Source organism: Ixodes scapularis, unplaced genomic scaffold (assembly GCF_016920785.2).
Source record: "Ixodes scapularis isolate PalLabHiFi unplaced genomic scaffold, ASM1692078v2 PGA_scaffold7__128_contigs__length_106722199, whole genome shotgun sequence".
Classification (NCBI taxonomy): Eukaryota; Metazoa; Arthropoda; class Arachnida; order Ixodida; family Ixodidae; genus Ixodes; species Ixodes scapularis.
Genome location: NW_024609882.1, coordinates 100,134,513 through 100,160,015, shown reverse-complemented (window position 1 = coordinate 100,160,015; position 25,503 = coordinate 100,134,513). Strand labels below are relative to the sequence as shown.

The 25,503-nt window shown below is 48.4% G+C and overlaps 1 protein-coding gene across 1 annotated transcript; it reads right to left on the bottom strand.

Annotated features, from left to right (window-relative positions):
* Window positions 1-1,217: 1,217 nt before the first annotated feature.
* On the bottom strand, window positions 1,218-25,427 carry LOC120841583 (glutathione hydrolase-like YwrD proenzyme). Its single transcript, XM_042286318.1, has 6 exons — window positions 25,400-25,427; window positions 24,982-25,147; window positions 24,266-24,425; window positions 22,860-23,030; window positions 19,319-19,413; window positions 1,218-1,461 (listed from the first exon to the last, which is right to left on the bottom strand). The coding sequence occupies exons 1-6, from the start codon at window positions 25,425-25,427 to the stop codon at window positions 1,218-1,220; spliced, it is 864 nt and encodes a 287-aa protein (XP_042142252.1).
* Window positions 25,428-25,503: the final 76 nt, after the last annotated feature.

The following is a 25,503-nucleotide window of genomic DNA, read 5'->3' as shown; positions in this document are numbered from 1 at the left end:
TCGTGACAAAATAAGCCGCGTTTTCTCGTCGTTCATCTCCATCTCGCTGATATTGTTTTCTTCTTTTTTGTCTTTAGTTTTCGACGACCTTATCACTCGCAAGAAAATGTTGGCTTCTTTCCTCTTTTGCTTTTTTCTCGAGCCTGACTGGCGAAACGCGCCCTTCTCGAAGCCTCAAAAAGTCGATCTCGTGACGAAATAAACCGATCGTTCTTCCGGCAGTGGAGTTGTTCGCTTTTTTCAGTCAGCAGTTCGTGAAAAAGGTAATTAGCGAGTTCCACGCAAAGCTCTTGCTTTCGCTGTTCTAAAAGTCACTATTATCGAGTTTTAAGCAAATAAACAAAAGCTTTGCATACGCAAAAAAAAACAAATAGCGTACGCTATTCTTCTTCGTAGGACGTGCCCCACAACGTACACCTCTCTCACTTGGACAGCTCCATAAATTGGACAGTCCAAGGATGCACTCGAGCTTAGCCAGGCTCCACTACCATTTCCGCTGTGGGTGTGTTTCGATTCGGAAATTATCCGGGCAGCTTCCTATAAGGTGAACATATAACGCTCTGCAATCTTAATGGAAGAAATTGCCCGGTATACAAATCTGTTTGCTTTTTGAACCGTTAACTACGGTGCCTGGATTGCCTTTCCGACTGCACTGTTTTCAACGCACATATCTATGCGGTTCCTTTGGCCTTCACATCGTGACGTCACAGTTGTGGAACGCTGCGGTTTGCCGAGATTCTGGCTGTCGTGCCCTCTGTAGTAGCTTGATCAACGGCCGGTCAATCTTCAGAAAATCCAACACACACGCTTGGGAAGCCCCATGAGCATACCAATCATTTTGCCCAATTCTTCCCAAAATTATAAAGTCGCGCTGGTTGCGGAACGATAAGAAGCTGCTTGGAACTCGTCAGGCCTCGAAGTTTCTGAAGCTGTGAGTGCATAAGCTTTTGCAATAAAATCCCATTAAAATCCCAAGTACCCAATGCCTTGAAAAGTTCTGACCATTTATCTTCAAACAAAAAGAACTGTCGAAATGAAACAAAGCAAAAAAATGCAGCCCTTTTATTCTTTTAATTCAAGATTTATGTAATTCGACACTGATAACTGTTGCATACTTTCTAATCCCGTAGAGTTTATCTCGATTTCAGACTAGCTTAGGTATAAACAAAAGCAAAAGCGTTATGCTTCCTTTCGCGAGCGCTGTGTGCGGTTTTCTCTCAGTAAGCCATGGCGACACCCCCACATCTTTGATCTGCGCCGCACCAGAGAACGCCATCCCCAGTCCCGTGGCCATCTGATCCACTCGTCTCTGGGTCCCACCACCTGCCCCTGGCGATGACGTGGACGTGGCCCATGTCCGATCTATCGATGCCGCTGACGACCTGTTTGAAAGCGTGGCGTCTTTGCTTCAGGCACTCGATTAATTCAGCGTCGACGTCGTCTTCCACCGCGAGTGGGTCACTGAAATGAAAAGAAGAGGGCCTAATGTACGGAAGTTCGTTAGGAGGATAGGCACTTGTACGATTGGAATTAACATGTACCTTACGTCCGTTTTATTTAATCTGGCTCGTTAGAGAGTGACAGTAGGGTGCAATCTCAAGACGACACAATTTACACTTTTGGACCTGGGCACTACGTAGCATACAATCCTATACAGGTCCATAAAATAAACGTGTAAAGGGTAAATACCTTCTTTAACGAAAATAATCCCTGGAGAAGGGAAATAAGAGGGACAAAAGTACAAACACAGCTCGGTTTTCGTCATTCTTGTCCAGCCCGCTCGCACCTTTGCATTTACTTGCATTTTAATAATAACCTCCTTTAATTCGGCATCATCTCCTTTGCGCTACATTGTTAAGGCTTGCCTAACGACCATAGTGCTCCCACACTAAAAAAGAAAACTTCTCGGCGTAAACTATTTTGTGCTACGTCACCAAGGCTAGGTTAGCCTCCCCTCTACGGTACTCCAGCTTTGTCAATGCTTTACTTGGTTTCAGCTTACGTCCAAACGCAGCCGACGCTACGGGGTAACGGAAGCAATCAATCGGCGTGAAAAGCGCCATTCAATGGGCCATTTTTCCGATGATGAATTAACCTGAGACTGGGCAAAACATAGGACGGGCAGAAAATGGGCAAGACGACACCTAAAAGTAGACAGGACGACGGAGGAAGTTGTGGCCTTCAGATGTCGTTCTGTCCATCTTTTGTCCCTTCTACGCTTTGATGTTTCTCTTCTACTCCCGGCTCAGGTTACTTCAACGTGGTGAGTATTCATCAGCTCGCCTGCACCCTTACTGTATTTTCTCCAGGGCCTTCGATGTTTAGCAATGGTTCAGTGATGATCGATCACGTACAGAAACATGACGAACACCATGATGGTGCGCTTTTAACTCCCTCTGATCGATCCCCTCTGCTTCATAGCGTCGACTACGCCAGGACTTAAACGGATACTGACAGGGTACTTATGCTCGCCGATGACTTTAGTTGCCCGTGACATATGAGAGCGCAAGTACCCAGAATACAATTGGCAGCTCGAAATTGTTTCTTTCCGCTCCAATACCCCCAATTGAAAACTGGTCGGTTTGAGTCACGCTCACTTTCTTCTCTGTGGTCACGAGCCGTTTTCTAAGGTTTAGACACGACCACCAAATTTAGTCAAACTAGTGGGTCATTGAAGGCACACGCTCAATATCAAAAATAGAAAGAAAGCTGAAACCCATTTTTTGTGGCTTCTAAAATCTGCAAATACGTTGATTGAAAACAAAACGTTGCACAGAAAACCGGAAGCCTTCTGTGCGTTCACCGCGTAATTCTGTACATGGCGTCGCATCGCGTACCGTGGGACTCGAGGGCTGGGCACGGATGGAACTGGGCAAAGCAGCATCGGGGCACTCTTGGAAGAAGAAAAGAACTTGTTTGGAGATGGCTGGGAGCAGCAAAAACGAGGTCCTGGGGGAAGTTGGAAGCAGCATACAAGTTGTAAGTATGCTCAAATAGAGGCAAAATGTCACCTGGTTCTCGAAACTCGAGGAACTATGTCATTCAGATAACTTCATGTGAAGTTAGCGGTAGTTTCAATTAAAATTTTATTTGAAACACTTTTTTTCAAAATTACGTGAAAATTACACAAAACATGTTAAGCAAAACTTGTGGGATCTTGCTACCAACACAGGTACCGATAGAGCAACCAAAGGGTTGTCTCAACAGTGGCGGCAATCTCAAAGGAGCCGTCAAACCTAGTAGCGCGGTCACCATATCTCCGCGGCAATGTAGACGACGTCTGGGGCTACATTACCGAGGGTCGGTTCGATTAATTACCTCCGTCGGTGCCAATGATCGCCTACCTTGTCTCACTCTCTCGAACATAGCGGAAGAGAAGACACACGTACCAGAGTAAGGACAGAGTCCAAGAGCATTTATTAACATACTATTTTAAACGAACTACCATGTCCCCATCCAAAATGACCCCCGCGCCGGCAAGGTAAGAAAAGGTCCTTACCTGGCCAGACGCGGGGTTCCGGAGAGCCAAGACCGGGGAAGCATCGGGGAAGTCGCCGACACACGTCCTATCTCTTTCGCGGTCACCCGGACGAGTCCCTTTCCCGAATGCGGGAAAACAGGAGGCGAAACCTCCTCGCCTGTCAGCAGTGATCCGCATCCGAGCAGGAGGACGGAAAGAGGTGCCCCCGGGAGAGAGTGAGAGGAGAGCCCCCCAAGCCAGGCGGCCCTCCGCCTCACGAACAGGTCGGAGCTCACGGCGAAGGAGGCCGAGTGTTCCGACCCGCGGCCGTTACACAGCCATCGGGGAAGGGAGACCAGAGGAATCCCCACAAACTTTACGACAGTGTCACGCGTCATGGAACTGACTTGCAAAGAAGTAAATGTAAACAAACAGCTAGAAACAGCTTCCAGCTCGTACCTTGCTCTGTCCTAGGCCTCACTGCTCGCTCACCTTTGTTATGTTCCCAAGTTTTCCGTGCGAGGCCGCGGGGCGGGCCAACGCTGGCTGCGGGCTCGCAAGCACCCTTCCATAAAAGCTTATTGGTGCGCGTTCATTGCTGTGTTTGTGTGTTGTGTACGCACAGTTTCTGGCTGGCCGCAATTGCGAGCGAGCTCTGGTTGCACAGGGATTTTGCACGTGTGGACTGTGATTTATGGAAACAGTGGAAACGCCTATAGTCATGAATGTACAGTCAAGAGGGAGGTGCACAAAAACACATTTTAATTTATCTCAATACGGCGGTGCTGTTAGCTCTACTATTCAGATGATGTGACTCCAGGATTTCAGAAAAGCGCACAGCAACGGCAGTTATAGACGCTTTACAGCAGCTGTGCATGGGCGCCGCCATAACTGACCTTCAGTTTTTGTTCCCTCTTATTCCCTTCGCTTCACTTCATCATTACCCAGCAGGACAGGTTATTGCCACTTTAGATGCTACTGTGTTCTTGTGCCCAGCATAGGCCCTTGTGAAGACCCGTCAACGCCCGCTTCAGTGGCTCGGCATCTCGGTAAGACAAGAGAAGGGCGGCTATGGCGGCTCAATCTGGCGCGTGTGTAAAGCGTCTATATTTTGTCTCAATTATTCATGTCCAGACGCAGTCGATGCTACAAGCGCCAGTCTGTACGAGCGCGCGTTCTTGGCAGGGACACTGAAAGTCCGGTCCTCGCGCTTGTTGCATCACATAGACGAGGCAGAGGTACAGCGAATGGCTTCAAGGTGGTCTGGGAGCAGAAACATTGCAATGAGGGATGCTGTAACAACTTTTTATAAGTTGAAATCAACGTTACTAGATTAGTTCAGTTACGGAACTGCTCATAGACGCTGCATGTACAAGCAGTACCCCCCCCCCCCCCCCCCCCCTCACTCACCGAGACTCGCCTGCCGTCACTCGACGCGCCGGACGGCTGCTTTGGTAACTGCAGCGTATTCTATGGAATGCGTGCGATACGAAGCACGGCCTCTGGATGGAATTTCAGCTCTGCTTTTTGGAACGCACACTTATGAAACAAAAATCTTGATGGCGCTTCGAACGACGGCAGGCGGAATGAAGTGAGTGAGGGGGAGGGGGGGGGGGGGGTGCCGCTTTTCACGTGAGTTCCACAGCTGAGGTAAACTAGTAACGTTGGCTGAAACGAAGTAATAACCATGGCAGCGACCTTTGGATACAAAGCTTCGGATTCGAATCCAGCAGCGCTCCCTTTGGGCCCGAAGTTCCGATGTGAAAGTTGTCAACAGCAACTGCGAGACAGCCACTTTCGACGAGGCTGGTTTATAACTTCAGTTTGGGCGCACCTCGGCGCAATTTCGTTCTCATTTATTATTTTGTACCAGTGTGGCGCATGAAAGGTCATTAGGCGCACAATGACGCGATTGGCGCAGCAGTTCCATCCTTGCAAATTAATCGCGCGGCAAACGGTACCCGCAACGCTGCAACGTCGTCTGCAGAAAGCAAAAAAAAAAAACACAGAGGAGAAGAAAAAGCGCGTTTGAGTGTAGCCTTCTGATTTCCGACGCACTCTCCACCTCCATATCGATCCGACCTCCGTGCACAGGTTTCGTTTTCGCTTTCGAAGAGTTGCGTTTCCTGGCTTTATTAAAAGTATACGTGGCTCTGTAGCGAAATATCAATTGAGTAGTCTTCTGACACCATATTGGATAGCCTAATAAAATAATTAAAGAATGGATTTTTGGAGGTGTCAGTGTTTCTTTAAGGTGAAACGTGCGAATGATACAAAAGACGAAACTCTGTGCTTTTCTAGCAGCGCGGGTCTGCAGCGCTGTGCACGTTACGCTCGCCTTGGCCACGTAACACGATCTGGTTGACGCCGAGTGGAGGTCGACAAGCCTTAGAAATAAGCCCCCCTAAAGAAAAAAACCGCACAAATTGGACCCGACAGCAACGTCAGCTATCGGCTGGGATTTGTGTCCTCGCCGACTGAACACGAGTTCCACACGAACGCTGACGCTGCACTCCTGTCCAATCTGTGAACTCTATTTTGCACCGCAGGAAACTTCAACACTAATGCCTCCTTATCTAGCGGGAGTTGGGAGAGCTCCGGTGCGCTGAAAATGGTAGCATAAACAAAATAAACGAACGTAGAAAGACCAGCAACCAACTTAAACTTTGTTAAGGACCCTTTTTGTTTCGTATCCTGTGTATGTAAAGTTCTGCAAAAGCGCCGCGGCGTAGTGCGCTGAATTTCTGGTTTTGAAAAGATGCGCGGATACAATCATTATGAGCCCATTTCTCACTGCCGCCAATTTCGACATAAAGAGGACAGTGTGGTCTTGAGTTAATGATCCCTACAAACCATATGTTGACATTAGTACACTCCATAGTGTCCGACCAGCGAAGAAGTGCAGGGCGTGGCGAGCATCTTATCAACACTCCTTAGACTATGAGATCGCGATAGAGGCCTAAGGGTATTTGTAGCGATCTGATCGATGAGCCACACCCGACGTTTCTTAAACAGTTGGCGGAAAGTTAAAAGTTTCGTAATTAGAGCGGACCTATCACACACCGTTTTAGAGCAGGATAAACTCCTGCTGTCTTAACACTGATACCGCATTATTTGTTTTGAACTTAGCAGTAAAAATAAATTGCCTTAGTTGTATTTTTTTTTTTGTGAAACACTTCTTTTTATTTAGTCGCCTAATCAAAATTGAAGACACAAAACATAATAATTTTGACATGTAGTATGAAATATCTATAGAACGGTGCCGGGAGAGAAGAGACAACACGAATCTTCAAACACAGCTGAATAAAAAAAAAAAAAACAGATCAGAGGAAGACACGGGAGATAACGACGACGTCAAGCGTGTTCAGGCACGATACACGTACCCATATTGGGCACACATCAACCCCCCCCCCCCCCCCCCAGACTCCGCAACAAATGGGTGGTAGATTGCAGCTCGATACCAACAAGAACAACTGCGAACATGGTCAAGCTGAACAACCGAACGACCGCTAAGCAACCAAACGAATGAGGTTAACCAACTACTAGCAGAACAAAATAAAAGCTGTTTTGGGCTGAGAAACGTTTTCATGTTCTTGCCCGGAAAAACGGAGTTGCTCGCAAAAACAAGTCGCGTGCCTATCTATCATCAACTCAAACAACATAATTGCTACAGGAAAAGCTGATTCGCCGATTCTGAACACTCACACGTGTTTTGCACCGCTCGTTTATGTTCAATTAACCTGTCCTTAAGTAACCTAGAGCACAACGAGCGATGAAAAACAAATTCGAAAGTTGAGAATCAACGAATCATCCCTCTTCCTGTTGCAATTGTGTCTACAGTTGGGAAAATAGTGAAGTGCTTTACAGGTAAGGGGATTGTTACAAACACTTCGTGAGAGTCCTTGAATTTTTTTAGCAACATGTCCGTTTCTCTAAGCAATAGCATGGAAACGTTTCTTAATCTATGCCCGTTTTTGATGCGTTACCATTATTACTTACGTGAGAGCAAGATTGTATGTCGTCCATCTGGGGACCAAAGATCGGAAAGAGAAGCGCGCCACGTAGAGAGCGGGAGAGGAGTGAACGACAAAGATGAGAAGGATGTGGCCTTACGGGGCGGACGCCAATGCGGATGCGGAGCGAGCCCGAACTTGCAGGTGTGCGCAGCGCGTATGACTTGGGTTGGGCTACAAAAAGGAGTCTGAACCAAGTCGCTGGTCTAAGTAGGTGGCAAAAGAAGACGGATTGCGAACGAAGGAGACGGGCTGCCGAAACCGCTGAACAGTGAAACCAGAGTCAGGCATCCGATGCCGCTGCTAAATGTGCAAGGCGGGCGAACGAGACAAAGGACCGGAAGGAGCGCCTTGCAAAAGAAACCATAAAAAGCCGAAAAAAATTAAAGGAAGATCCATTGGTGGACCCTTAGAGAATGCGTTAGCATGATCCTTGGGAAACGCCACGTAAGTCTTTGCGGGAAACTCTAACACTAGGGAGTTTTCGTAGATTGTTTCCGCCGTCCCGCAATGCTTTCCGCAATGCGCTGCCATACCCGGAAATCTACAGTCAAGGTTATGGGCGCGCAGGCGCAGTAGCGGCTTCTTTGTTGCGGAGGGCTTAGTGGAGGGGGACACGCGGTCTACGAAAACTCCCTACTGACCCGGTAACCAAGTAAAAAAGAGGCAGAAAAAATAAAGGAGGCAAAAGAAAAAGCAAAAAGAGAAAAGTGAAAGGGTCAGAGTGAGCCTTCCCCAAAGGGAAATTGGTGGCGTTTCCCAATCGCCAAGAGTACGCAATCACGAAGGATCTACGAAAGGATCTTCCTTTAATTTTTGAGAGAACCGGCGCACATGTCACCGGAAAACCTGTCACAGGACAACTGGTCACATCGGCGTTCTGGACCTTGGCGATTCGGCCATAGGAACACTCGGCCCAGGGGGCCGTTCATTACCGGAAAACGGGTCGCAAGGTCGTCTGTCTTTTGGAGAGACAAGGTCAATCTTGCCTTACGCATAAGTACACCAACTCATGTTCACAAACAAACCGGAGCGCCCCTAGCGGACGCCACCGGTGCCGCGCATGCGTGATGGAGTATGGGCAAGAAGCTCGCCGTCTCTTCTAAACAAACCATTGGAATGCGATGTGGTCGGCGTCGGTAGGAGTCCGTGTGCCCTTTTTCGGTTTGGAATTGTTGAGTCTACGTCTTCCTTGCAATTTCTGACTACTTTAGTTGATTCAGAAATATTAACGAGGCTCGTTACACCACAAAACTTCGCGTGAATAACGTGACATGCCGCGATTTATTCCCTGCGGACATCCCAGGTGATGAGATTTTGATCGCTATTTTCAATCGTGACGTCACTCGGACTACAAACGAAGCGTTGGCGGTAACTGCTATTCTCAACATTTGCACTAAAAATCGAAAGCAGAATCGGACCTTGTGAATCAGGCATGAGATGTGGGTAATGGCCACCGGAAACAATAAAAAACATACTTTTTATTCACTCTTTACACCCAGCCTACTTACCACGAACCATCAAATTAAAATGTCTTGTGAGGCCTGCACCCTCTTCTTGTCGCAATTATCTCGTCAACGTGTGCTCTACGGGCCGGTGTCGCTTGAACGCGCAGACGGTAACTTGCAAAAGCAGACGACTTAGAAAGGGCGTACGACAGTTTGAACGATCGCACGGCCGTTTGAAAGACAAGACGCACTGAACGTGATCTGCGGGTTCCGAAGACCTCACAGTTTTCCCAAACTTACACTGGAAAAATAATGTGACCATCAAATGTCTCCATAAATTCAACCGAAAATGCTTCTCGCACAAACAATCGCGGTCCAACGACGTCTGTTTTAGAGCACAGCTCTTGGGCACCCGTTTCCGGTTTGAGCGGCGTCGGCGTCGGCGTAACCAAGGTCACCCCAAGGTCACGTGACCCCCCCCCCCAAAGTCAGCCCAAGGTCACGTGACCCCCAGGTCATGTGACCCCCCGAGGTCACGTGACCCCTCCCAAGGTCACCCCAAGGTCACATGACCCCCAAGGTCACGTTACCCCTCCCACGGTCACTTCAAGGTCACATGACCACCCAAGGTGTCCCCCACGTGACCTTCCAAGGTCATGTGACCTCCCGAGGTCACGTGGCCCCCTCCCCGAGGTCACGTGACCCCCCTCTCCCCCCGAAGTCACGCGACACCCCTTCCCCTCGAGGTCACGTGACCCCCCCGGAGCATATTAAAGAATAAGGGGAGTAGAAGGAGGAGGAGTCTACCCTCCCCTCAGTACCTTCCCTCCTCCTCCTCAACAGCTGCGCTCCAATTCGGCGTTACAGGTAGTTGTAAACGGCTTTCACTCTTCTTTTGTTTTATTTTCACGGCACTTATTTACGTTTACTGACGAAGCGGGCAGAAAACACGTGAAAGCTGATCTTAGACACCTTTCCCGGCTCTTTTGGTGCAGCTCCAGTCGCGACGTTTAGTCAAGGAGGCAGGTTTTAGTCTGGTTTCTTCCAAAACAACACCGCAATGACCGGTCAGATTTAATATAATTAATTTATATATATATATATATATATATATATATATATATATTATGTACGGAGGAGTACGAGGTTTATATACCTATGTAGATACAGATATTTCTTCCTCATATTCTTTGGCACGGTATATCGCAAAATCAAAATACCTCAAGAGCTGCGCTCTAATTTAGCATTACAGAGATTTGTAAACGTCTTTCAATTTTTTGTTCTGTTAGTAGTTGATTTGCCTCATTCTTTCTATTGCTTGGGGTGATTCGGTTGTTCACTTCAACCATGTTCTCAGTAGTTCTTGGGCGTATCAAGACAGAACCTACAAGCTCTTTGTTGCAGAGACTGGTTTGGGTGCTGATCTGCACCCTCATCAGGTACGTGTATCCTGTAGACCATAGTTTTGTTTAACCCGAGACTGGGGTATTTCGGAAAAGGGACGAGAAGAAAAGAGGCCACAAGGAGGCGACGTCTCATGACGTCGCCTCCTTGTGGCATCTTTTCTTCTCGTCCCTTTTCCAAAATACCCCAGTCTCGGGTTAAACAAAACTATGGTTAACTTCAACCAGCTCGCCTGCACCCTTACAATTTTTTCACTATCCTGTAGAATTAGGCCAACTCGTTGAAGGCCCACTTGTCGACTGACAAGTAGTACAAGGAAAATTTGTCGGATAGGGCAATTCGCCTCCAGGCCAATTAGTAAAACAAAAAAGAGGTAAAGGGGCCAATGCGTCGACTAGTTTTAAAGTTTTTTTAAGTGCTACCATTGGGTGAGCTTTGGTTAAGAGAGGAAAGGATAACAAAGGGGCCCCCCTATTGAGTCAACGACGAAAACTTTGCAAGTCACTTTGTAAGAGTTATCTCTGAGGGCGTGGAAGGCCACTAACATCGCCTCCTTTTGTTTCAATCACGGGGCGTTGGTGACCTTCTTTATCAAAGTGCAGTGAAGTTTCAAACATAAAAAAGCCCGATTTAGTAGAAGCATCCGGTAGTGCATCGCGGAAGGCCGACTTCTACTATTTCATAGCAGCCAAGCTCTGCATGAAGAAGTTCAGTCGGCTGCACCCTGGGACTAAAATAGAGTGATAGAATGACTGATTCATTGGCGGGTGGTTGTGGTGTATGTGAGGAAGCTACCAAGGTAGCAAAACCTGACTGTCGGCTTGTATGTGCTTTCTATGACTGTTGACTTATTCGCATACCTTTGTTTACATGCTTTCGTGGTAGGTGTTTTAGCCCAAGTCAAGAGGAGACTATTTTGAACCAGCAACTTATCTTTGTTTATCGTGCACTGAGATAATATTTCATTACTTTTTTTTTCGTTCTCCTAGACAGTCTGTACATTGTGCTCGGTTTCGACGCACTCAAAAAACAGCTAATCACACTGCATCATATTGCTTTAACGTCTGTGGGAATCGAGGGAGTCGGGGCGGATGGCACGTGACAGGCCATGGAACAAAGAGTCCCGAGCAGGCGCCAGAGAGTGCGTGCTGCGCGAGGCTGAGGCCGGGCAGGAACGATGGAGCCGTTTTGGCTGGTCTGGCCCATGGCGAACCCCGTAGCAATCCACCAGCGAGGTTCCGGAGGGAAGGCTGAGCCCTGGCCGTACCGGCCTAGGTCATGACGATCTCGGAATGGTTTTGCAGCGACACTTGGACTCCGAGAGCCCGGGACAGCTAGCCTACGCAGCGCTGTCGTGGGAAGACGATCCGCAGGACTGGACATGGAGTCTGACTGCGAGCTCTGAACGACGGGTTCTGACAGATGAGTTCATCCTACCAGACAACCAGGGTATGCGGGTCGGGCGTGGCGGCTCTCGAGGACGTGCAACTGGGAAGTACTGTAAACTGCTTCGCTGTACCTTCTCGTTGCAGTGCGTCACTTTCTGGGAGACGACCGAAGCACATGCCGATCGGGTGGTGATCATTAATAGACCGAAAATATCACAAACACTACCACAAACGGCGCCCAACGTAGAGCTCGGTCGGTATGTCCTTGCTTCTATTCGCCCCAGGGAGTCCCAAGTGTTCGTTGAGCGGGTTGTTTCCTAACGCTAACGATGCTTGTTGAGAGAAAGTCTGTTGGAATTCTGGCGACTTGTCTCACGCCTGAGCTCGGAAGGTACCACTTCGAATCGAGAACCGAAAGGACTCGAAGGTCGAGATTGACGACGTGCTCTCTCGAGCACCCCAGAATAGTGGTTGCGGCGGTGATGCTGCAGGGGTGGAGGCGATGAGCGTGGGTAAGATAAAAGTAAGTCGTCTACGGAGGCAGAGAAGAGGCACTGCATGTTCGCTGGAAGGCAGGATAACAACTGGCAGAGGAAGAAACAGCCAAGACTCGTTGCAGACTTAGGATTTGTTTTTATTAGGATTTAGGATTTCAGGCGAAAAGAGAGATATAGAATTTAGGCTTGGGTTATGCGGTGAGAAAGTAAGCGCTTGTCGAGGCCCAGGGTGCAGACAGGTTTCTGTCAGCAGGCGTCGGAAAAATTGCGGGAACAGCAGTTGACACCGGGAACGCTTGCGGACGAGTTTGTAAGCGGGTGTCGGAAAAATTGCTGGGAGAGCAGTTGACACCGGAAATGCTTGCAGGTGATTTAATAAGCACTACAATTCGTATCTGCTGGACCAAGATGGTTTGTTGCTTCGCGTCATCCCAACAATGAAGAGAGGGCAGAGGCACGAGTTTCTTTTCAAGGGGGGGGGGGGGGGGGGGTACTAGAAAGCTACGGAGGTGATTTACAGGATTATTTTTCGACTTCACTTTGGCCAGTCGTGGCAGTGATAGCATGGCTTCTAATAAGTTATGTCTCTTCAAGCGGGAGAAATCTAGCTGGGCTTGTAGGTGGTGAGTTTGCCTTGAGGCGCGTACTGTTCTAGCGGGCTTGCTCGCTCAGCTGCCTCCCCCTCCGAGGACCGATAAGTTTCTAGAGCCCGTATTCGTGTGGACGAAACGGGTCGCTGATGCTCACATCCTGTCGCTTACTGTGTACGCGGCCGTTGCGGAACGCGGGTAGGGTATGGCCATCCCGCTGTGGAGTTTGGATCTCTTCTCTTGCGCAGAAGGTGGACTAGGCTTACACCATTGTTACCTAGTCCTCAAGGAAACTCACGTTTGAGCAACGCAGGTATTGGTTTTGCCGCATCGCTTTCACCTAGGTAAGAGCGCCCCGCTTTCCCTCCTCCGAGGTATATACCCGAAAGTCGTGCCTTACGTCTGGGCTTCCTCGGCGAGATACAAACAAGGAGTTTGGCCTGCTTCACATTGCTGACTTGAAGGGATGCTTCCGTCGCGATGGGGAAAGTGATTAACTTGAGGTTGCGGTAATACAGAAGAAATTTTCTGTTCCTGGTGACCCAGGAGCGAGCTCCAGAATGCGGACTCGCGGTACACGAACTGTGGGCAAACAATTTCGCCGTGGAGGCTATAGCCACTGCCACAACCTGCGGCAGAGTATTTGTTCGTTGTGTGTTGTTTTAACACTTCGTACCTCGCAGAATGGCTTCTTGGAAAGACTGTCATAAACGACGCCAACCAGGCAGTCCACCGGGAAAAAACACAAACCCATTCGTTTTGCCAAGTGCTCAGGGTGGCTGACACTTGTCTGGCCAGACGAAGGGCTCAAGCGGACAGTTCTACGCCCGCGACGACCTCTAAGCGGAACGGGGCAGCTCCGTTCACGTCGGGGGAGCAACTTAGAGCAGGCCTCTGCTACATCGTAGTGAGTGGGAGAGCGAGCGACTGGCAGGTCTACATTGTCTGCCGGCTTCGCTACAAGAGCCAGCTGAGGCCGGCACCAAGAAAGACCGACGCCGAGGGTACCGCCACTACCTACGCCGCTTTCGGACGCTGCAACGTGGCCACTCCGACAACACCAACAGCAGCCGCCTCTCCGAAACCTTACACGGCCCCGACCAGAGATTTCACCTAGCTGTCTTCCCAATCCGTCGACGTGGAAGAACTCCTCCCTTAGGCCCATGAAACCCCGTGTACCGGAAGTCCTCCGAAGTCCGGACCTGAAAAGGGGGGGGGGGGGGGGGCGGAGTGTGGAAGGGGACAGTAAAAGAAGACGGGGTGAAAGTCATATGACAGGCGGTCTGCCGATGAGTCACGAGCTGGCGCGAGACAGTGCTTAATTCGCGAGACTGGGGCCGGGCAGGAACGATGGAGCCGTTCTGCCTGGACTGGCCTATGGAGATCCCCGGAGCGGTCAACCAGCGAGGTTTTGACCAGGACCGGAGGGAAGGGTGAGTCCTGGCCATACCGTCCTGGGCCATGACAATCCCGGAGTGGTTACGCACCGAGACTCGGGTTATGATAGCCCGGGACAGCTAGCCTACGCAGCACTGGCGTGGAAAGGACGATCCGCAGACCTGAACGCGGACTTCGACTGTGAGCTCTGAACGACGGGCTGTGAGAAGTGAGGTCGTTCTACCGGACAACCAGGGTCAGCGGGCTCGCGTGCCAGCTCTCGAGGATGGGCAACCGGGAAGTACAGTAAACCCCTTCGCTGTCTTCTCGTTGCAGTGCGTCACTACCTTGGAGAAGAGCGAAGCACATACCGATCTGGAGGCGATTATTAATAGGGCGAGAATACTGCAAGTCTTCTGACGAATATATTGATTTTTTTTTGGCAAAAATGCACTTTCGAGAAATTATTTGTTCTTCGATTTGGCCTTACAAATGGCCCTGTTCTACGAATTGTCATTCTGCCAATTGTCCGTCAATGAATTGGCTTTCAACGAATTGTCCGAGACACGTATAATCTCGTTGGGAACACGTGACGCCATCGTTATCTTTCGTGTATTTTCTGTCTGCTCTGGTGTTGGACTTGGCTGCCTATTTAAGGTTGTGTTTCAAAAAATTAATATCAGTTGTGTTTGGTGATTCATGTTGAAGGGTTCCTTTCTTTCCCCACACTCGAGGGTTAAAAATGTCAGTTGTTTATTCAACGATCCTAGGTCCTTGTATTTTCTCTGACTGGTGCATCTAGCATCACAATCCGGCCATGAAGCAAAAGTGGTCCCGAAGTGCCAACAAATGACGTCACTAAAGCCTGAGAGTTATTTAAAAAGCCTGTATTACAGAGTTTCCAACTGCTCGATCGGGGTCACGTCGTTTCTGGGCCGCGATCGCAATACAAGCTGCGAGTAGGTGCCAAAAACGTTAAATGTCTGCAAGCATCTCAGCCTTTTCGCCTTCTTTCGTCCTCGCCATGCGAAAACGCAGCGCATGGGTATTCGCGACAAAACTCCGCAGGAGGTGTCCGCCATTAAATTACAAACGCTTCCCATGGTCTGAGATGGACCCTCTCCTTCAGTAGAGACACTCTGACCGTGTTCCAAAATTTACTCGATCTTACTCCAGCGTTAGGGTTTTGTACCTTGGCCTTCTAAAACCGACCCGCGTCCAGCGTTTTTTCAATCTGTGTTGTCACGTGACACGACCCGCTGGAGTAGCTGGGATCCATTTGGGTAAGATTTGGAACGCAGCCAAAATGTTACGCTGTGAGGTGTCGCGATCCTGGTGGTAGGACGAAGGCGTTACGGCAAAAAGCTCTAGCCAACGCGAGTGGCGGTATTTCCACAGCGTCCCAACCCATGGCAACCGAAGCTTCCGTGGACTGCCAGCTGGAGAGCGACCTGCAGCGGAACAGGCATCTGTCACATCTACCACCACTGCTGCGACGTTGCCAGGGTCGCGGCCGGCGACAGACTCACACTTGTATAACGTCAGCAAACGGAAATCAGTAGACCGTTTTTTTTTTTGTTTTTTTTTTTTTCTTGAGGGGGGGGGGGGGGGGGGGGGACATGGTAAACACACCAGTCGGAGAAGCGTTCCAGGCTTCGCGCTATAGTATAAAGTCACTGAGCGCTGCTCAATTTGTGATTCGTTGTTCGGTGTTACTATCGAATTATGTCTCAATCTTGCTGAAGGCGGAGCAAAAACAAGCTGCTCAGGACTCACCACGCTTAAAATCTCGGTGACTTTAGGAACAACTCTGCGCTGAGTTGCAATGCGACCATTAATGGGGCGATGCAACGACTTCTGTATTTTGCGAAAATACCGCTTAGTATGGATCTCTGACGTTAATGACCTGCAAAAGCCTGTTCGTTTTTTACCACGCGCAATTGAAATCGCAGAAAAAATTAAAGAAAAACGAGAAGCGTTCACCCCGTCAACCTGCAGCCAGAATGAGCGGCCACGTGATATGGAGCCGATTATAGGCCGCCAATATTGATCATAGCCACGCGCTGGGGTTAGCAAGGCACAGGACACGCGTTGAAGTCCAGACATTGCTATGTTTAGGCTATTGTCGTCATTGCAGCGAGTAGACACCAGTGTTGCGGAGTTGCCACTCCGGAGTTGGAATGATTCCGGAATCATTCCGCATTTTCACGACCCCGGAATGGTATGGGAATGGAATTGAGGCAACGTTGAAGGGAATGGAATGGGAATGGAATTAGGTGCCTTTTGCCCGGAATGGAATGGGAATGGAATGGGCACGGTTCTTCGTTGTTTTTTTTTAGTGTCTACGGTCAGCTAAACCGAGCCAGTCAGTGAATCAGTTGCTCAGAAATAAAATGAGCGGGAAACTGCTAGCCCGCGAGGAGCCCTAACAGACTTATGCACCAACAAAATGCAATACAAAAAAAAGCGTCAAAGCAAAGAGCAATGGGGGAAAGGGGGGTAACGTGGCGCCTTTCACGGACGCGCAGGCGTCGGACTTCGATGGCGTTACACGACAGCGAAACAAGAAACCAAGCACCAAGCAAAAGAAAAGGGAGCGGCAAAGAAAGAAACCGCCATGCACAACTCATCGCACTGCGACGGTTTGCAGAATGCACGCACGCGCACAGACTGAGATCTGGGAGCGGAAGCGACTCTTAACTCGCAGAGCTCTGATAACTCGTTGACTTGGGCGGCGTCGAAAGATGATCAGGTATTGTTTTCTTATAGTTCGAGGCGCGTTGTTTAACAGGCAGCCAACCCTGCTGCCTTCCACGTTCAATCGTGCGCACTCCTTTGAAGCGCGAAATGTGGGTTTGCTTCGGCATTAAAACCCAAAGCGAGATTCACTTCCCTCTTCTCCTTTTGCGCTGTGCTCCGAGGCTTGTTGTTTTTTTTTGTGTTTTTTTTTTGTATTGCATTTGTATTGTATGTCCGCCTATTACTTGGTCTTTGTTCCGATGCTTGTTTTTTGTATTTTATGTTTTAGTGGGTTGGGGTTACAAGCAAGCTAGCGGATTCCCGCTCGTTTCCCTGGACTTTAGTCTCTGCATACTTTGTTTCACCTTGCGATGGACCGTTGCGGACGCTACGAGTCACCCCAGGCAATCCAGTACCGTGAGCGGGACTGCAGGGTGACGGAGCACTCAGAAAGCACTGGATTGGTTTCGATGGCTTTCGTGCTGTCTGTTGAGGTCCATCGTAAGGTGAAGTAGACTATCGTCGCCGCTCTTGGTGTGACCGAACTGACTAGACCTGCAGAAAGACCGTCCCGCGCCAGACGAGGTGCGACCGTTGCTGTGATGGCAACTGAGAAGGAAAGCTGGGTGCTAGCTGCCACTGAGGTTTTGGCTTCCGCGCGTCTCGGCTGTCCGGTCTGCATTCGTGCTCCTTGTCCTGGACCCTATTTGAGGCGGTGAGAAGTCAGTTGGACGGTGTTAATGAGGAAACACGGGGAATGTCAATTCGAACGGTGCGGTATTACCCCGTTAATTGTTGATGTGAAGAGCTTTGTCAACGCTGACTTCCCGACCCGTCGCCACTACGCGAACAACCGACACCGAGGTAGAAGAATGAATCGGTTGGTACCGTCTGCTGCCTGAACCCGCCACTCGATCAGCGCGAAGAGGAACATCACAATTCGGACGAGAAGACAAGATAAATACAGATGGAGTCATGGCATCGTAGAAGACATTTTTCTACATTAGTCGCGAAGAAAATACACAAGCTGCACGCTGAAAGTTGTGCAACGAAACTATACACGGTGCAGTCGGCGTATATCATCGAACTTTATTCGCCATCTGAAGAGGAAACACGAGAATGAGTATGCGAAGGGTGGAAAAGGGCAGGCGAACCAGCCAAAAAACTGAATTGAATATGATAAGAAATATCGAGATTCGTAAAGTCAGCGTGGACTTGTGCGTTTTAAAACAGGTTTCCTGACATGGTCTATACAGTCCCTCGTGCTGCGCCACAGAGGTTGCATTTTGTCAGAGGATGTGTACTGCCGCTGTGCATGGAGTCGCTTCCAGCAGTGTACTAGCCGTGTTGCTGTATTTGATGAATACAGTAATATAGCTTATTCCTGCGCCACGCACGAACTGGATATTTTTTATGGTCTTATCAAACAAACACGCTGGCCTTGTATGTCTTAAAAGTCAAATGCAAAAAAAAGTTAAAAAAAAAAGATAATGAGTGGATTTAAGTTTTCTGTTTGTTGCGAGCGACGTGGTTGCGAGACCGATGTCTTAAACAGGCATCGACGTATCGAGGGGCTTTCTCGATGTTTGCAGTACATCGTAAATAAACACTTTCTGCTACCAGCGGTCCGCTTAGTAAAAATCAGTGCTTTTTTGAGGAATTTAGTTTTTTTTTTTTTTTGCAATTGTCTCTTTATTTAATAATGTCAGCTTTATGCTGCTTATGCCGGCAACAGAATGTAGCTGTCAAGTGCCAACTTTTACGTTTAGGAATTAAAGGAATGGAATGGAACGATTCAGCCATTCCAGGAGTGGGAATGGGCCCAGTGTCTCCATTCCTAGGAATTGAAAGGAATTGAATTATCGAAAACTCTAATTCCCCGGAATGGAATTGGAATGGAATGGGGGTGCCCATTCCGCAACACTGGTAGACACGGGTCACTACCCAAATGCTTCTCGAGCTATCGACTATCACGAGCCCCAATCGAGGGCCCACGCAATGCTCGAGTACAATCTATGAGCCGCATTCAAATATCGTCACTGGAGGATACTGCGATCCCCCAGTTACATCATAAAGATTCGCAAAGGAGATACTGAAAGACAAAAACGCTGGCTCATGCCCCTGAAATTACACCGCAACGAAGGAGTTTCTAGTCCAGTGGCGTTGCGTGCGAGTATCCATGAGTCCCTCTAATGCCAGTAAGCTCGTGTAAAGTGACAAAGCATTCCAATGGGAACTCTTTGCACCACCCCTAAAAGAACGCATAAAGTTGCTACTTCTTCGCCATCTTCCTGCTGGTATAACGTAGAAACCTTTTTGATTTTTAAATGTGGAATGGGTCTATTAATTACTGCAGAAAATGTGAAACCATGAGGCCAGGAAATGATGGCCATTATACTCACTCCGGATGAAGCTTGCGGCCCCATCCTATTCTGAGGCGCGGTTTGTCAATCGCCTCTTGGGGGTTTAGACCGTGCTCGACCATGTTCAATAAAACCTGAAAGACGAACAATTTCCGTTGTAACGTACTACCTTTTCGGCTAATCACTATGTTATTGTGTCGTGGGGACTATCATCATTGACAGCTTAAAAACCTCTGGGCGTGGCTAATCTTGAGGGTTCTATTGTAGCGACCACTAAGATTGATGCATTAGCGAACACCGGAAGAAGAATTGCGAACTAAGAAGAGCAAACATAATAAATTCATTAAGTCTTCTTAAGTTGTCATTAAGTATAGCGCTTCACAAACTACTTAATAATTTACATTTTTGAAAAAGAGTGCAGGCGTGCAGCCAGAGTTGCAGAGGTGCACAACAGATTGCAAAGGTTTGTTTCTTTTGGGCTGACAGTAGCTTCGCTCGATTTACCTTCACCTCCTGCACCTGCGCAGAAACGTGTAGGGCGATGCACTCCCGGTCGTATCTCCATAGACATACAGAGAGTGCACTGCCTTACATTTTTCTGTACCGGTCCAGGAGGTGCAGATAAATTGAATGCAGCATATTGATTATCATCCCCAACTGATTCCAAGGCTCAGAGTGGAATCAATGTTAGATGCTTGCTGGGGGAATCAACTAGAGGTCCTTTCCGGATCATTTGAAGGGAAACTGAAGCGGTTCTGTACATGAGTAAAACGCTTATTCCAGGTTCACGAATACTGAGATCATTTTTCAATTTGGTGCACGGAGTCTGCGAAAATCATTTTCAAAGTACCGATGAAGCCCCTTCTTCCCGGAGCGTGACGTCATAAAAAGGAGTTTGTCACGGAATCCCCGATCTCGCGCATCTTGAGCGCCTATCAAAGCTATGCACGCGCACTTTTTCTATATTCAAAAAGGTCAAAAAGAGACGTCACGACTGGTGTCAGTGACAAGAAAGATCCTTTTATGACGTAACGACTGGTCGGAGATTTTTCGTCGTTTCTCGCGTTTCGTTATATCAAAATGCTTTGTTGGGCTCGTTGGTTCATGACTGGATAGAAGCGCTGAAGAACTAGGACAATGTGAAGGAGAAAACGAAGCGCTTCGTGTTATCGTTACCTCCTTCGCTTGGTCCTTGCCTATCGGCCCTTCTCTACAGTTTAGTTACATCTGCGGAAAAAACGAACGTGATATTCAGATTTACGCGAAAAAATACTCTAAAATTCAGCTCTAACTTATTTGTTTTACGAACCTCTTGAGCTCTTCTTTAAGTTCATCTTGCCCTGACAAATTGAAGTCTGAGTAACTCTAGGCCCTTTTACGGTTCCCAAACATCAACCGCTGCATTCGTCCAATGCGGCTTCCGGTCTCTCCGTCTTTAAGCCCGCCGCGTTTCATCAGTCACCAGTGTTAAAAAACATTAATGCAACGCAGACAACAAAGTTGGAGATGAAGCGAGGGCCTTAGTCTCTACGATTCTGCGTCTTGGAGGAGGCAAGTCAGTTTACAAGGTATGACAAACATCTAAACAGATGTTGCGCTTTATGGTTGTTATGGCGTTGACCTGGAGAATCGGCGGTTAGGTGTTTCATCAACGTTTCAACCAGCGGTGCGAAGGTGAGCTTTGTTCATAACTTTTTTTATCGCGTTTGCAAAGAAAAGGGGCTATAGTCAGTGACAGTTGAAGAAACGCAGCGCATCGGCTGTTCTGAACATCGCATTGTTCTGAAGCAGTCAGTGGTTAAATGAGCAAAGCTGATGTGTTAATTGGTGAGACCTGGCCGGGGGGTTAGCTAACGCGGCGCTAATAGCTTAGAGCGCATTAGAAAAAAATTTTAGCCGAGCTTGCTTCTAGAACATACGTAATTCTAAGCCAAAATGTTTTTGCTGTTTTTTTTGTTTTTTTTTTAGTGAATTTTTTTTTATTTGCAAGGGGCGGATGGAGATCGTCCGAGTCTGCTACGGAGATTTACCAACGCCGTTGATCGTTGAGCTGCGATGTTCCGGTTTTACGATTCAGCTTAATAACGCCAATAATTTATAAAAGCAACTATCCATAAAAAATATAAAGCAAGAAAAAAGAGTTAATTGCAATGTCCACGTTGGCGAACGAAAGAAGGTGCTGGTTGGCGATGGTGTGATCAAAACAAACCCGATGGTAACGGCTGGGGGTTGAGTAATTTTAAAGATTAAACGGTCTTCGTAAAACATCTGTAACCACCGGTAATTTAAGCAACTCAGACAAGAGAGGCATAAATTCTAGTTAAGGTGTTTTTTTATGTTAGCAATAGCACTACAAACTTTTATGTGGCAAGGTCATGAGATTGAGACCAATGTGTTTCTAATTATAAATGTCAGAGCCTAATTCGGTCTGCGGAGTTTTGTTTAAAAAAAAAATGAAAGCCGTTTACAATTCCCTGTAACGCCGGTGGGAGCGCAGCTCTTGAGGAGGAGGATGCAAGCATACTGAGGAACAGGTGACTCCTTAAGGTCACATGACCTCATGGGAGGTCGGGTGACGTCAAGGGGGTCACGTGACTTTGGGGAGGGGGTCACGTGACCTCAGAAGGTCACGTGACCCCAGAAGAATTACGTGACCACGTGACCTCAGGGGGTCACGTGACTTCAGGGGTCAGGTGACCTCAAGGGGTTCACGTGACTCCAGGAGTCACGTGACCTTAGGGGGTAAGGTTACCTCAGGCGGTCACGTGACCTCGGGGGGTCCCGAGACCTTGACGATGACGATTTGATGACGTCATCAGTAATGATGACGATGACGATGCGGATGCCAATGACGTCATCAGTGATGATGACGATGACGATGCGTATGACGATGACGTCATAAGGTTGCATGCAACCTGGATTGCATGCAACAGGTTGCATACAACTCGTTGTATCCCAGTTGCATGCAACCTGTTGCATGCAACTCCCGAAGGCACCCGAGGTCCTCCCGAGGTCCTCCCGAAGGAACCCGAGGTCCTCCCGAGGTCCTACCGAAGAAACCCGAGGTCCTCCTGAGGTCCTACCGAAGGAACCCGAGGTCCTCCCGAGGTCCTACTGAAGGAACCCGAGGTCCTCCCGAGGTCCTCCCGAAGGAACCCGAGGTCCTCCCGAAGGAACCCGAGGTCCTCCCGAAGGACCTCGGGTTCCTTCGGGACGACCTCGGGTCGCTTCGAAAAATTTTACCCATAATGCACCGCGCGGTTACGCCGACGGCGACGGCGACGCCGACGGCGACGGCAACGCCGACGGCGACGGCAACGTCGACGGCGAAGGCGACGCCGCTCAAGCCGGAAACGGGCGCCTAAGAGCTGCGCTCTAAAACAATATTGACTTCTAAAACTTTATCCCTACAAAATGTGCCATGACGTCCGCTCCCCTTGTGGAGGTGTAACCACCTGTGTCGAAGCTGGTACATGATTTCGCAGATTTTCATCAGCTTCTCAAACGAACATCCAGTGAAGCGACATTGTACTAATTCAGTGTACCTTGAATTGGGCTCACTGTTAAGCGGAGTAGTTACCTGCAGGATTGCTTGCGGTTGTGCACTCCCTCCCATTGTACCAACTAGAGACAACAGTTTTCCCGAGGAGCTGTCTGTGACCAAGACAGGCATCAAGCTGTGAAAAGGCTTCTTGCATGGTGCTGCGCAGTTGGGGTGTCCAAGCATTGTGTTGAAACCATCGCCACGTGACTAGAAGTACAAGTTCCAAAGTAGATCGAGAGTCACTTTCAAGAATCACCACATCTAAAACATGGCTTGTAAGTATGCGAGCTTTGGGCGGGGAATATCGACGTGTATTCTGTGTCTTCCTGAAGCTTGGAAAAAATAAGAACAATGACGATGATAGCCAACGCAAACACACAGCTACTACATGATGACAAATTTAAAATGCTAACAAGAGATTCACTTAGTGATCTTTGTACTCGTCGACACACAAAAAAATGCAGTTTTAGCTTCAAGAGAATGGATACACGCGCATACAATCCGCGACACTGTTAGCGAAAACTGGCCACCGTCGTTCCCGCCCCCTTTTCCGTATGGAAGGAGTATCATCCAAATTACTATAGTTGCGCAAAGCACTCAGCTTGGGCATTATACCGAGGTGGTAATTTGTGATGCTCGCTTGATACCTTTAGAAGTAAAATGCGAAAAACTGCTGAAGTCCTGTTCGCGTCAGACTTGTCGCGCATTGAGCAAAACACATGTCCATAGATGCTCCAGGGTGATTGCCTTCGTGGCACTCTTCTTAGGGGCTCGAGTTGAAGCGACGTGACTTACAACTGCATGCGTGCTCTTCTAACACCATTTCGTCTAAACCCCAGAAGCTATAACTACATAGTTTTTCCAGTATTATTTGGGAAACAAACTCGAAACCATAAGTGCCTTTAAAGGGAAGGATATAACCGGCGCTCAAGGCGTACCCGTACAAGCGCGAGCTCGCCCTTTCACTGCCTTACACCAGAGGGTTGTTCCCCAGGATAGAGTCAATAAACTATAGTCACTGACAGGATGGAAACGGCAGGGTAAAGTTTCAGTTGTCTCTCCTCCAGCGCGAGACCTTTAGAAACGCTTCGGCGTGTAGGGAGCATCGAGTGTGCAGGCGCATTCAAAACACAACGAAAAGCAACGAACGCGTGCTGTAAGCAGGCCGTTCGAAAGAGGTGCTCTATAGCTCTCAGCTTGGCATTGACTATAGAAACTCGAATAGTAATATGATTATGTTATACAAGAATATATTGTGAAATAAGTGTGCACATTCGTTGTTTGTTTTTTGCTTTTATTTGTGACACCTCTATATTCCATTCTTTCTTTGTTTTTTGCCTGCCTATCTTTAAGTTAACGGGCCATTCGAATGTGCCGTCCATAGTGACAAGACCAAAAAACTTAAGGCATTCTATTGAATAGACGGGCAGTGCAAGCCTTACGTGTACTCCGAACCCATACTCTGAGACAGTGGTACAGCCAAAGGGTTCAGCGATGCTGGTGATGAAGGAGCATGCGTTTCCCCATGGGTCCACAGCGGCCATGAAGGTAGTGTCGCCCTGTTTCACATTGGGCAGGTCCCTCGAGCAACGGGGCACGAACCTAGCGGATGAATCGGAGCGTTATTAAATGGTAGAAATGAGACGTTGATTACGCCATAGTATGTTTTGTTCCTTCTTCAAGTTGTTTGTTTAGAAAGAAAAACATCTCTTGCTAACGTCCATAGCCAGCACCAGGTAGATAACTACAAAGCATTCGCAGTACTTCCGCTTTACGGCTGTGACGTCACTAAAGTGACACTTCACGAAATTCGGAGAGAGTGGGCGGATAATCAACGCCATCTAGTGGCATATTGAGTCCCACAACGTGGCATAACTTGGATAAGCACGCCTTGAAAGGAAAATAATGCTGGACCTTCGGAAGAAGCGGAGTTCACGTTTCTGCAAAACACTTGCTTCTTCAAACTTCTGAAGTAGCTCAGCCTCCTTGTGAAACGTTGCTCGGCGTTCAACCTCGAGCAGATCCCCGGAATTAAGCATCATCTTAAGCCGAGCCCGGAGATGCTTCGAGAGGGAGCTTCTCAAATCGCTGTTAGAAGAAACAGATCATTAAAAAAAAAACGAACCCAATATTTGTGCCATGATGCCCACAGCCTTACCTCTCGACATCAAGCAGTTCTTTCTTCTTGTCGCCATGCTCCTTCCGTATCAGTTGGTCTATTTTCGAGACTTGTGGATCGCCAACGTGAGGCAAGCCGTCTTCTAAGGCGAATCTCGTCGCTTCAATTACAAGGTGATAATATTTTGCTGGATTCGACTTGGTAGCTGGGCAAAAAAAAGGTAATATTTTTATTACTATCATTTCACTTGGGTAGGTTGCAAGTCATAGTGAGTGTAAAGGCCGGACCACATGTTGCAAAAAACGACCGACTACACTGCGGAAACCGGGAACGAAATTCGAACGGCAGCTAGACTTCTCCCCTCTTGGGAAAATCGGAAACGATTCGAGATCCGGACCGCCACATGTTTTTCGAACGAAGCCTCCTATTTTCGAACGGCTTGGCGCGCAAAACTCGCGCCGAGCCTTGAAGAAATAGTAAAGCATTGCGATTTCTGTTTGTGTGTATGTGTATGTGGGAGGGGGGGGGGGTGGAGGATGCCTCATGTGGCCGTTTTCCAAA